The sequence below is a fragment of the Octopus sinensis genome, linkage group LG18, assembly GCF_006345805.1.
Source record: "Octopus sinensis linkage group LG18, ASM634580v1, whole genome shotgun sequence".
In the NCBI taxonomy this organism is placed as follows: Eukaryota; Metazoa; Mollusca; class Cephalopoda; order Octopoda; family Octopodidae; genus Octopus; species Octopus sinensis.
In genome coordinates this window covers 53,818,043-53,832,166 of record NC_043014.1, presented here as the reverse complement: position 1 = coordinate 53,832,166, position 14,124 = coordinate 53,818,043, and the positions used below count along the sequence as shown (strand labels likewise).

Sequence of the window (14,124 nt, the reverse complement as noted above, 5' to 3'; positions counted from 1 at the left end):
TGAGGTAGCCTCAACATGGTCACTCAAATAGATTTGTCAATAAAACCTGGAGATTCCAAACCTGAAAGCGCCACAGTTCTTCTGTTACAGCAGATTGGTGACACCCAAGAGTGACAAGAATTAATGGACACAAAACGTGTGTTGATCCATTCCACACCTCAGGTTGTTTAATTGATCTCTGGTGATTGGCATTGTTATTATTTTAGATATTTCTTTTTGAAGAACAATTGATTAAAACACAAACAGGCAGCCCCCCCCCCCCGACTCCCTTCCTGCTTCCGAGTATGGCTTGGCAGCATCTCTTACAGTTTTGCTAAATGTTTTAGTTGTTTATGTTGTAGGGAGCTGAAACAGACCCTGTCCTGGTCCCATCAGCCTTGATCAGGGCTCAGTACCAGGCGCTCCCTGTACTTGGCTACTCATTACCTGAGTAGACTGAAGTGTCCTGCTGAAGGGTGCAATGTGCCACTTGTTCCAAGAATTTAAGCCAAGACCCGAGTAGGATGGAATTGGCGCCCGAACCACTTGGCCAGCTGTGTTCACTTACTGAATAGGTTAGGGTTTCTTCTTAGGATCATATCTTGTTTCCCATCAGCCATTTCTGTTTAAAGGAGAAGAATGAAGAAAGTTTGTATATTGTCATTACAGATGCTGATTTGAATCACTTAGAAGTTTCCAGAAAGAAGAGAAAAAAATTTTGTGGAAACATGCCATGGATAGGTTCCTACGTCTTTTCCCGAGTAGCTTTCTACCCTTCACTGTTCTACAACTACTGCATGTCCAAAGTAAGCAGCCGCAACTGGTATGATCGTATCGATGAGACTGTCATCCTGGGCGCCTTGCCTCTGCGGCCCATCGCCAAAACGGTGAGGTTCTTCTTCAGTTAAAAGATTTCTTTTCACTGTTATTAGTCCTGTTGTTGTTCAGGCCTGGACCAACTCTAGCTGAGCAGGCCTTTTGTTATCAAGAATATTTCAGATGTGACCATTTAAAAAGCACCGAGATGATATAATGTAAGGGGAGGAGACTAGAATCTGAGAAGCAGGATTCTGTTAAATTTGCAGCTTTTCAGTTTTGAAAGTTTTAAGAGAATCCGGTATTTTCAAGTTGACAATGTTTTTCTCAGTCTCTGGCCGGTACTCACGAGAAAAATTCTTTGTAGTTCTGGTTCTTTTGAGTTTCCTGGTTTTGGGTCACAATGTTTAAGATCACCATTTGGTATTATTATTGTTGTTCTTATTATTATTATAGACAAAGTGTATCCTGGATTGCATTATCCAATGTGTCCTTTCTTTTTTTTGAAGATGGTTGGAAGTGATGAGAGAGAGATTTGGCCGTTGAAGGAGCCATTAAGTGCCCCCCCCCCCAACCACTTGACAGTTCCTTCATTGATTCATTGTTTGTCCTGTCATCTGAGCTGGTAAAGTGATGGCAGATTGTTAAGTATATAAGTTCTCACTTCAGACTCTCCCATATTTCTTCTCTCAAACAACCTTCACTTCTTGAGAGTCTCTCTCCATTCAACCTCTGCTGGGTTCTCTGCAAACTGCCATGGATTCTGTTGCCCAAAATTGGTTTCTAGGCAACAATACCATGTTGTGATGCTGATCGTTAACATTAATGGTTAATGGTTATCATCGTTTTGTTGTTTTGTTGCTGTTGTTGTTTAACTCCAGGATAGCTTTGATAAGCAAACTCAGGATCAAAGACATTCCACTCATGACTATCCCATCTATTTTTGCTTCTTCAGTCACTTAACCCTTTCATTACCAACCCGGCTGAAACCGGCCCTGGCTCTGAGTACAAATGTCTTGTTTTCATAAGTTCTGAATTAAAATCTTCCACCAAACCTTAGTCACAATTTATGTTCCCAACACTAGCTTAATGATAACGAAGTTATTTTACTAAATTCTTTGTTATATTTAAAGTAATTGAAAGAAACACAGAGCATCTCAAAATAAATATAGTAACGAAAGGGTTAAATATATTTTCTGACATGGTTTTACTTTGTTTAGGGTTTAATTAGGGAGACAAAATGTCTGGGGTCTTTGTAAAGGACCAGTCCAGGACAGTGACTTGATGGAATCGTTACATCCTCAAATGAAATAACTTCACTGCATATGTTCTGGCCTTTTTCTGTTCTGAATGTAAATTGTATCCATGGGTTCAAATCCCATGGGTGGTCAGAACTCATCACCCAATCATGGGACCACAACTGTTACAACGGCTTCAACAGGTGGAGAAAGATAGTGAAAGATGATAGTGGTGGGAGTGGTGGTGATGGTGATGTTGGTGGCAATGCTATTAGAAGGAGTCTTTGCTGCTACTTTTAGTAAATCAAGTAACCAGTCAAGGCCCCTTTGTTTTGAAGTTTTTATGGGTGAATGACTGATGCTCTTCCTATTTTTGATCACTCAACTGTGAAAGAGTTGAAGCTGTTGTCAGTCAGGTAAACTGCCACAAGGAAACTGGTTCCAGAGGCATGGCACCATTGAACTTTGGAACTGGCTTTTCATTATAACCTCTCAATTACCATATTTTTAATGAAATCCTCTTTGCTGAAATTAATTTTGAAAATAATGACAAATTGAGGAAAGCAATTATTCCATTATTCCCCGGCTGTGGTAAAGGCCATTTCACTAAGGTTCCATGCAGTGAGATAACTGAACATGAAGCCAAACTGTCCCTGGCTCCACAGGGATGCCAACCCCTATTTGTCTAAATTAGTTGTTTATCAAACTTGACTTAAATTTTATTTGCAGCTTATTAATCAAGAAAATGTTCGTGGTATAATCTCGGCCAACCTGGACCATGAAATTAAACATTTCACACCAACAGAGGAGGTAAATACCAGCCTTGAGCTGCAAATTTTTGTTTTTATTTTAATTATTACAAAATAATTAATCACTTTCGGGTTGACTTTCATCTTTCTGGAAGAATGAGGAGTCAATGAAATAGGGTTCCAATCACGTTATTGTGTTTAACCCTTTAACATTTAATGTTCTGCCCTTTTTATGTTCAAATTGGCCAGATCCAGCCTCTCACACCTACCCTACAAGGTCATTCTAAAAATATACATGCACAAGTCCTCCATTAGAATGGAATGCATTGATCACACTTGACTGATGCATGTTGTGTCACTCCTTAATCCAACTTTTGTCCATGGTGTCATCCTCAAAAGTCTGATGAATCTTCTGGATGGTTTCAGCTTGAGTTTCACTAAGCTGTCGGCAAAACTTGATGCAATATCACTGCTCAATGTATTCAGTGGAAACGGAAATCCTACATGATCACTATGGCACTCTTCTACTTTTTATTTCTGTATAACTTCTGGAGGAGTTACCTCAGTCCTATATAATCTTAATAATAATAATAATAATAATAATAATAATCATAATCATAATAATAATAGTAATAACTGCCCCGATGCAGTACCAGACAGTGGCTCTCATGGCTTCTGATCTTAACTGATTGGAAGTGTTATCATGTACATTGTTTTGTCTTGGTATGAAAGATGGGCTACAGCAAATATTCTGCTCAATACCACAGATTTGCTTATCAGTTGTTTGACCATAACCATTTGAGCATGTTCCTTAGTGGCTAACGATATGTGCATCTCTGATCATGAGCAGAAGTAGTGGGGGAGCATCATAGCCATGTGTTGAGAAGGAATTCTTAGAGGTTTGGATAATTCACCTTTGGAAACAAGGGTGGTTCGTTCAACATCCTTAAACAACCCTTATTCAGGGACCTTTTGAGTGGGATGGGTTACTCGACCAGAAGAAAATTCTAACTGGGCCCCCACCTACAAGGCCATGCGCTCTTTATCTTGATATGAGATCACCATGTCACGCACATATGGTTGTGATGCATGTGCCTGGAGTACCCTTATCAGACGGGTAGTCATGATGGGTATACTGGGCTTCGTATATTTTACCCCAGTGTCACTTTGATGGCATGCACAGCTCTCTCACTCAATAATAATAATAATAGTCACTACTTTCATAGTAGTCAGTGGCTGCTGCTGCTGCTACTACTACTACTACTACAACTACAATTTAAGCTTACTGTCCTCACCAAATTACTGTTTGCAGGAATGGCGACAAATGGGAGTAGAGTATCTTAGACTGAAAATTGTTGATTTTGTGGGAACTCCTTCCCATGAACAAATCTCAGAAGCTCTGGATTGTATTAATCGTTACAAGAAGAAGGGTAAATCTGTCTACATCCACTGTAAAGCTGGTCGGACACGAAGTGCCACAATTGTCGCTTGTTATTTGATAAAGGTAAGTCTGAGAAAATATTGGACCAAATTCCGAAATTCATTTTTCCTTTCATCTTTTGTTGGCTTCATTGAATATTCTGTCTGTTTGTCTTAAATATCACAACACACAACAGTTCTATCACATCCCACTGACATTATCATAAATTTGGGAACAGATGGTGTATAGCAGAGTTGGTAGAGCACCAGATAGCATTCTTTGTACTATTTATTTAGCTTGCAGCTATTTATATTATGTCTGTTTTCCCCAAATGGCAAGGTAACATGAATATGCATTCAGGTATTGTTTTTTTACATACCATAAATCCTCGAGTATAATCCGCGTTTTTCCCCCAAAATTTAAAGGTCAAAATCCTTAGTGCGTACTATATACGAGGTTAAAAATGAAAAAAATATTTTCTAAGCAATGTCCGAGTCTCTATTTGCTGTCCGGCAATGTTTATTCAGACGCATTTTGTGATGTCGGGCGCGAAAATACCTTAAGCTAAGCCTGAAAGCAATGAAGTCATAAAAGGATCATCCATAACTCGCAGTAAGCAACATTTATTAAACGTTATTACTGTTATTTCTTTATTTTCTGCAAGCAAAATGCACAAAAAAGCTACGCGTTTGCATTATGTTATATATACAATAATAATAAAGGACGTTAGCGTATACATTTTTACAAACCAAGGATGTTATATAGACCTCCTCGACTCAAGTTAGAGAAGGGGTGCGTATTATACACAAGGTTTAGGTTTTGCAGAGGTACAGCCCCCTAAAAACCCCCTGCATATTATACTCAAGGGCGGACTATACTCGAGGGTTTACGGTACATATAAAATACGAAGGTGGTTATATACAATATAAAACCAAAAAGGGAAAATTCAAGTGTCACTAATTGTGATTGAGGGTGCAGGGTAGCACTTACATTGCTAGAAATACAAGTCAAAGACCCTTAGAGCCACAAAAAAAGTACGTCTATGCACTGACAGGGGAGATAACCACCCCACAGTGTGTGAGGTCACCATACGAGTGTAGTTTCACTGAAAATTAAAGCTCATCAGTGGTGACTATTCCATCGCTGGATGTTTGTGTGTGTGTGCATGGTGGTGGTGGGGACATAAATAAGCATGGACTGTTTTGAAAAAGAAAAAAGGAATGTAAACAAGCAGTGAGTCTGTTTATGAGCTTCAGTTGGTGACTCCTGCCAAACATAACATAAATTTAAAAATCTGTATCTTTGTTTCGTTTCAGGCCAATGGATGGGACGATTTGACAGCCTGGCAACATATTGTCTCTTGCCGTGCTCATGTTCGAATCTTTAACGTACAAAAGGAGTTCCTCCACCAGTTCTACCTAAGCAACAAAAACCTCGATGATCCTGCATAGTACCAACAAAGTTTTTTGCATTGAACACAACTTGTTTCTGTAATTGACAAATTTTGCAATAAACAACAACAACAACAACAACCAAGGCTTTGAAATTATTTGATTTTTATGTTTTTAATTTTTCTTTCAGTCACGGGACTGGGTTAACGCTGGGGGATGGCACTGGCTTGAAGGGATTCTGGTTGATTAGATGTTTAGATGTCTTTCTTTGGTGAACGAGAATTCTAATGCGACACTGGTGTCCTTGTTTTGCACCCAGAAATGCAGACTCTCTCTTCTTTGGAGCAGATGTATTTGTTGTTGAGAGAGTGGGAAGGGCCCAATGCAGGGCTTTTCACATTTCATAAAGCTTCAGGACCAGGCATCACAGTTGTATGTTCCATCATATGGCTGGCCATAATTGAAAAAAAGTTAAAACATTCAATGAAAAATTCCATCCTGGAATAAAGGTATTCTCTGAACAGCAGATGCAAGATGTGCCCATTGTTGCCACAGCTTTAATTGTGCAAAAGGATGTAGGCCCCTAGCAGGACTGAGTTACATCATCCCACCGGTGCATAGAGCTGGTTTGGAGAGTAAGCTCTTCAAATGCTGGGCGAGTCTGAAATTAAGATGGTATTGTCTCAGCTCAAAAGCATGGGACTTTTTCTCAGGGCTAAACAACAGCATAAGTCCCTTGGATACATCTGAAGGGAGGCAGGATAATAACTTCGGTTTTTAGAAATTTGTTGATTGATGTAGGTTATTAATGAACATTCAAAATTAAACACACACACGTATATAATGTATTCATTTCAATTTTTTCTTATTCTTGATACAAAAAATATTTGGTAGAAAAAGATGATTTGGTATTGGTTATCTCCCTTGTGCTTCTTGAATATTTAAAAAAAGTTAATGAATTTTCTCCATTATTTGTTTAATTCTAATTGATTAAAATATTATTTTGGCTTATTAAGTACATTGGTCCCCACTTAACAATCTCTCTGTCTCCACTGTTCTTTTAATTTCTCATCAACTACCTCCTTCAATGCCACTCTCCTACCCCAGTTAAGGGGACTGTCTTGACCTGCAAGTTACTTGGTAACCCCTACCTGTGCTGGTGTCATGGAAAAGCAAAAAAAAAATACCCAGTGCACCCTATAAAGTGGTTGGTGTTAGGAAGGGCATCAAGCCATAGAAATCATGACATAACAAACAACAGAGCTTGGCACAGCTCTGGCTTGCTAGCCTCTTGTTAAACTGTCCAACCGATGACACTGGAGAACACTATGCAGAAATGATGACAACAATTATACACACACACACATATATATATATTGTTAAAAAAAAGAAAAGAAAATGATGATAAGGAAGTTAATTATTTATCATTAACAAATTAGTCATCTTCGCTTCTTACAACCGTTTCAGTTAATAGTCAATTTAATAACAGATTTGTACATTAAATTTATATTTATGTGACATGAGCATAATTTCATCAGAGAGACAAAAAAGGTGTACCTTGGGATGTTATTTGTGGTCTGCTGAAATGAACTAATAGGTCTGCATATGACATCCCAAAGTGCACCTTTTTTTCCTCTGATGAAATTATCCTCATGTCACGTAAATGCAAATTTGATGTACAAATTTGTAATTAAATTATTGAGTATTAATTGAAAAGGCTGAAAGAAGCGAAGATGACCAATTTGTTAATAATGAATAATTGTTAACTTCCTTTTCTTCATTTTTCTTTCCTTCTTTTAACTGGATATAAACTATATTCATACATATATACTTGGTTGGTGTTAGGAAGGACATCCAGCTGTAGAAACACTACCAGATCTGACTGGCCTGGTGCAGCCTTCGGGCTTCCCAGACCCTGGTTGAACCATCCAACCCATGCTAGCATGGAAAGCGGACGTTAAACGATGATGATGATACTTGTTGTTTTAAGGGAATTTCATTCCCCAACAATACTAGGTATTAAACCATATTTCCTTGGATGCAACCATCCTGTCATGAGGTCAACATATCCTCTAATTAAATTAAATATACATTGGACTAATTCCGAAATCAAACAGGTGACTTGGCCTAAATAGTTGCACCTGAATAGATTCTGCTAAAGGTATCTATGGAAAAAATATGGTGATGGTGCTAAAACGGAGACAGTTTAACCCTACTGTGTGGTGGTGCATGTCCACAGGATTTCTTTATTTCTACACCATGCCTAGTTATTTTGGTAATTGTTCAGTTTACATTCGTAAAACCAAAACATATTGTGGATAATATTGATAACTTTGGTTTTACTTTCAGTTGTTTTTATTTTTTCTCAATTCTTCTTTATTACCTCCGCCTTAGCGAAGGCAGAGGTATTGTTTTCAGTTGCGTTTGTTTGTCCCTTAGACAAAATATCTCAAAAACCGCTGGATGGATTCGGATGAAACTTTCAGAGATGTTTAGCTTCATGACTGGCACGAACTGATTAGATTTTCCAATTGATCCGGTACCAGAAAAGGATTCTGGATTATTTTTCTGATATTTTAAAACTTAATTTTTGAGAGCGATCAGGTTCATTTTTAGTATTCCCGTTTGTGAGAGCAGTCGTTCATTTCACATATTCTCATAAAAAAAAAAATCTCTGGCTAATCGTTGAGAGGATGTTGGTGTTGCCTTGGTGGAGGTTTGTGCTCTCTGAGTGCCCTTGTTTTAGATCTTATTTTGAGGCGTACTGTTAGCTGCAAGTCTGTTTTATGAAAGGAAAGAAGAATCAGTAAGAAACGATAACTAGATAACCAGTCTGAAATACAGATTTATGTGTGAGAGATACAAATAGATAGTTTTATAAGTCGAGTGAATAACCATTTTCTCCAAAACGAAGCTAGAAATCAGTTGTGAATAACGGATAAAGCTGACGACGGGTGACGAGGGTGAGTGAAGAGCCAAACATGTTGTGCTGTATTTAGTTATGGTCCATTCACTTTCTTTTACGAACGTAAACTGAACATTTACCGTTCTCTTGTACACACTAGAAATGATCATCTGTTAGCGATGAAAAAGAGCCGAGGGGGCCTCTATGCGATCTCTTAATCTGCTAGATTTAACATAAATTTCCTTCAAACCATGTTCTGCCAGTTTAAATAAAAATACACTGGGAGGTTTGGTCCCTGGTAAAAAAAAAAATAAGGTGGTTACAATTGGAACGTCTTTAATCCTAGGTCTTCTCTACATGACAAACACGGGGCTAAATAACAATAATAACATATTTAAGGGAGGAGCCCCTATATGGTCGTTTGCCATGCGAGCTATAGCAGCCAATCTCCCAAACACACACTATCATAATAAAGGACATAAGGAGGAATAATTCTGATGCACTTGACTCTTGAAAATAAGACGAGGTAGTCATAGCCGCTGGAATGGCCATGGAACTACTAAGGCAATAAGAATGATAAATACATTGTCTACAAAAAGAAAAAAGAGAGAACTAGGGTTGTCCTGGTTTGAAAATTTGATTTTATAAGCCAACTGGATCAAGGCTGACTTGGGCTAAACAACAATGTATCCGAAAGGACAGGCAATCTAAAGAAAAAAACAAAAACAACCCTTCCCATGAAAATTCCATTTTGTATTTCAAAGTATCGAGGCGGCGATCGCTTTATATTGCTTTATATATACTCAAAAGAATAAGAATTGAAACAAAGGAATAAAATATGTATGAAAGAGTTCTTCGTCAACACTACCATCCTTGTTATGTATTGCATACAGTTATATATCTTATACAATTATATATTTTATAATTAAGAAAATTAATTGTATACATTTTGGATAACTTGATTGTTGAGGTATTAGTGTGTGTGTGTGTGTTTTATTTTTCCCCATCAGAAAATGTAAAGCCATTCATGTTACAATTGTGTATTCTCTCCAGTTCGTAATAAAGGACAACAAATAAGCCGTACAATATGAGTTTTGACTTCAATTTCGCAGTTTTTCTCTCCGGGTCCAAATGAAATAAACTAATATTACGCGTACTCGGGGCGATCGATTCAGATTTACTTCTGCAAATCTTCAGGGTTTGAGCTAATGTGAGAAATCATTTACCAATATTACGAAGGTTCCATTCATCTGCAATCCAGACGTGTGTCGGGGTTATAATTATTTAAAATATGGTCACTCCTGACCGCGGAGACCTATGATCGGAGACTTGCTAACAAGACTATCAAGGAATACATCGTCCGATGTATCCTTCATTACCGAAGACTGTTGAGTGTGTATTAAGAGAAATTCTGCCGATCGTCGTCGCGGGCCGAACTCCCTTGTTGGTTCGTTTATGCAATTCTTTCGATTCCGGCAGTTAATACACGACTTTGCCACCCAGAACGACACTTCTTCGTCTGTTTCCCTGTTGTTAATTCACACACACACAAGCACCATTACTATTTCTCGACTCCCCACCTTCCTCCATTCAAATCAATTAAGCGACCACCGCAACCTTCCCGTCTTATCTCTTTCTTTCTTTCTCTCTTTTCACCGCCTCCTCTTCACTGCCATCTCCTCCTGCCACCACTCCTTTCTCCTATCATCCCATACTACTCCCCCTTTCTCATAGAAGAACGTCCACACTCTCAGATGCGCTCCACACATACATATTACTCAGCGCAGCATGACAGGCAAAGGGGGCCTCCCCACGGCTGGTCGTTCGGATTTTGATCGATCGTTTTTCCCTTGACTGACAGGCGGCGTGTCTGTCATTGATCCACTGCTCGGGGAAGAAGGTGGGATTATTTAACACTCATCTGTACGTAGAAATAGACTGGAAATACACACGCGCGCCGTTCACTAACACACAGGTACACGCATGCACACATAATCCTCACATGTTTATAAATCTACATAAATATACACGCATATGTATATAAATAGAAACGCATAATCTCTATATATAATTATATATAAACGTGAGCTCACACACTCGCACACAATTCCGCTATCCGGGTTCTATGCTCTTTTACTTCACTGGTATAGACTTAGGGCCGAAATAAATGACATTAGCAATTAGTTAAGTAACAACTTAAATGCAGTGAGTAAAATAAAACAAAGATATTTATGAAAATTGTTCCCAAAACGAAGAAAATTAGTGTTTTTAATGATTTAATTAAAGCATGGCAAGGGAGATAACTCCGAAATACTAAAGTTAAATATTAGTTGGGAGGGAATTTGGTCGTTGTGAAATATGGGGACAACTGGAAACGTTTTGCTTTATTACACTTCATCAGTGGAGTAGCTTGTCGGACGAAATGCTTAGCAGCATGTCTTCTGGCTCTTTGCGTTCTGAGTTCAAATGCTGCCGAGGTCGAGTTTGCCAGTCATTCTTTCGGGGACGATAAATTAAGTACCAGTGATATACTGGAGTCCTCCTATTATTATTATTATTATCATTATTATTATTATTATTATTATTATTATTATTATTATAGGCACAGGTTTGGCTGTGTGGTTAAGATATTCCTCGACTATGTGGTCTTGGGTTTAGTTACACTGCATGGCACCTTGGGTGAGACTCTTCTACTATAAGTCACGGGCCGACCAAACTCTTGTGAATGAATTTGGAAGACGGAAACTGAAAGAAGCCCGCCGTATATATATATCATATAACGTCGAATACCCAAATAGGCATGTATATATAGATATATATGTAAGTATGCACATGTATATATGTATGTATGTATATATATATATGCACATATATATATTATTTATAATATCATATGACTGAACCACGCATCCATTTCCAAATAAGTTTTATCTTAATAATTCTGATGCGACACTATTCTATCATTATCACTCTCTCTTCCACTTTCTATATTCTTTTTTATCTCCCTTTTCTCTCTCTAATCTTCTCCTCTCCTTCACCGTTCTCTATTTGTCCCTCTCTCTTCCTCCTTGACTCTCGTTGCTCATACGTGACCAGCGGCCATCTTTCTTTTCCGTTGAAGGCGGTGCCCCAGCTTGTCCGCAGTGAAATGACTAAAATAAATAAAAGAAAAACAGGTATAATACAGGATTGTTTCTATAGACTGGAGAAACAGAACTGAAATAAATAAATTGCAGAAGAGTAGCCTAGATCAGCGACTGAAAAGTCAAAAGTTTCGTACAAATGCACAGACGAAACATGTTAAAATGACACACGACAAGGAGAAGCCATTCCGTTGATAGAGGAAAATCGTATGAAATGCCTTGCAAAGTAGTTTGATAATTCACTTACTGAGAGAAGCAATGTCGTCTATACTGACAAACAGACAGAAGAGTGGCTGAGGAGGGCTGAAAGATCAAAGCTTCCAGAAAACTTCAAAACATGGCTCTACTAACACGGACTGCTCACGAGACTGTTGACAGTGTATGAGTTTCCTGTGACATAAGTGGAATTAGCGGCGAGGAAAATAAACTCGTAGCTGCAAATGCGGTTGGGTAGCACCCAAGCTTTTCTTCAACAGAAGTACATAAGATAAGGTAAATAAGATATCCGACTTTTGTCATCAGTGATGGAGGAATTCATGATGTGACTGTGTCGAGCTGTAATGATGTAGAGGGACTCCCATGACGAGGACGTCAAATATGCAGACATCAGGACCCAGGTGGGCACCTAATATCGCCATTGCACAAGCTGAAAGCCATGAGACATCGCCGGAATGACGTAGACAGGGCCGCAGAAAAGAGCCACGATCCAAGCAGACGTCTATGGTACCAGAAAGAAGGAAGAAGCTCAAGAGCTGTGGAGCCAGCATCCTAGGAAGTCTGGATTAAATGGTACGTTCTCAAGAGAAAGGTTACATTAACAGACCTGTGGAGACTGGAACCTTTTCGGGTCTTCTTCCTGCAGCAAGCAGTGCATGAAATACTTCATACACCAACAAAGCTGATGGGACGTGAAAGAGGACCAGACGTGTTGGCTTTGTGAAGAAAGGGGTACTTTGACACCTTGTCAGGATACGAAACGGTGCTTACCCATGGAAAGTACAAGTGGGCCATAAGCAGGTGCTTGCAACACTTGCTCGCATCCTGAAACTGTAAGACACAAGAAACACCAACAGCAGAGAAAAAGTAATACCACCATTCAAGTTCGTGGCAAACGGAGAAAGGGCAGCGGGTGCAGCGAAGAGAACAGTTTACTGCAAGGAAACCAATCGTGGGATCCGGAAACAGACTTGAGGAAAGGCTTCAGTTTAGCCAAGTCGTTCAAATAAGCCTGAGACTGGTCATGGGTTTGTGATCTGAAAAGGCAAGGTAGATAATCCTGATTGAACTAACAGTTCCGTGGGTATAGAGGTGCGACCAAACCTTTGAATAGAAGAAGCACGCCAAGTACCGGAACCTTTTGCGGGATTGCAGGTTGAGGCTATGGCGATCCTGGCTATTTTCAGATGAGGTTGGCTGTAGAAAATTCTTTGCCCTGTCAGCGTGGGGAATGCATACAGTCAGTAGAATAAGAAAAAGAGCGGCGAAGGTAGCTGAGTGCAGAATGGTTGAAGCAGCGTAAAGAGCCTCTTGTTGGTTATGGAGCAAGAAAGAGAAGTTAAGCCGTAAATCAGGAGATGATGATGTCCAGTGATTTGACCACCTCTGCTGACCCACCTACAGGAGAGTGTTACGGTTCAGGATTGAAGTAGCTGATGATCGTTGGACACCACACTGTTCAATATAAATCCTACCCGGTCAAAGCTACGTTCACCAAAGGTGAAGAAACGAGAGGCATCTTCTTTTTGATGCAATCAATCTATTGTATTATATTATATTATATACATTGTGAGTGTGCGTGTTGGTATGTATTGATAATACGCAGCTGTGGAGAAGACAAGACCATCGGTGCAAGCTTGGCGAAATGTACCTTAAGATGCAATAATGGAGGCTAGAATATAAATCTACACCTGGACCTTTCACTCTTTATTAAATCTGCAACATCGCTTGCCGCCTTTCTTACCTATCAATATCCTCTCATCCATCTACTACCCCTTCATTAAACCCTGTATCTTGCATTTCATGATAAGAGAGAAAATACTTCATCTGCCAATACTCAATTTCCATCTCTATTTCTCTCACCTTTTGCGTTGCTTGTGTAACGAGGGATCACCCTGAGTGTGTTAATACTCTTACATCTACTGCCAGCCAACACTTCCTCTCCTTCAGGCCATTTCTCTATTGACACCAACTCCTCCTTCTCTCCCCTCACACAGTTTTGTGCATCTCTCACAATTCACCCTTTGCTGTCTCCCTCTCTCATCCTTTGTCTTGTCTTATTGAGGGCATGGCATCTCTAGTGCTAGTGCCATGATAAAATGCACCCAATTCGCACTCTGTAAAGTGGTTGATGTTCAGGAAGGGCATCTAGCTGTAGAAACCATGCCAAACTTAGCGTTCGAGCGAGATGTGCAGCCCACTTCAAACCATCCCAGAGGATAATAACTTCGAATAAGTGCCGAAAAGGATTGTGACGCCCCATCCAA

At 39.3% G+C, this 14,124-nt stretch overlaps 1 protein-coding gene across 5 annotated transcripts in view; it reads left to right on the top strand.

The window, feature by feature from the left end:
• LOC115221608 (phosphatidylglycerophosphatase and protein-tyrosine phosphatase 1-like) overlaps nt 1-5,751 on the top strand; it is an 18,748-nt gene extending 12,997 nt beyond the window's left edge. For all 5 annotated transcript variants that reach the window (XM_036511072.1, XM_036511075.1, XM_036511074.1 and 2 more), the window contains exons 2-5: nt 649-866; nt 2,763-2,843; nt 4,095-4,286; nt 5,519-5,751. In XM_036511072.1, the coding sequence (XP_036366965.1) occupies nt 649-866; nt 2,763-2,843; nt 4,095-4,286; nt 5,519-5,653 (626 nt within the window). In that variant the 3' untranslated portion in view covers nt 5,654-5,751. The remainder of the gene's footprint in view (nt 1-648; nt 867-2,762; nt 2,844-4,094; nt 4,287-5,518) is intronic.
• The last annotated feature ends 8,373 nt before the right edge of the window (nt 5,752-14,124 follow it).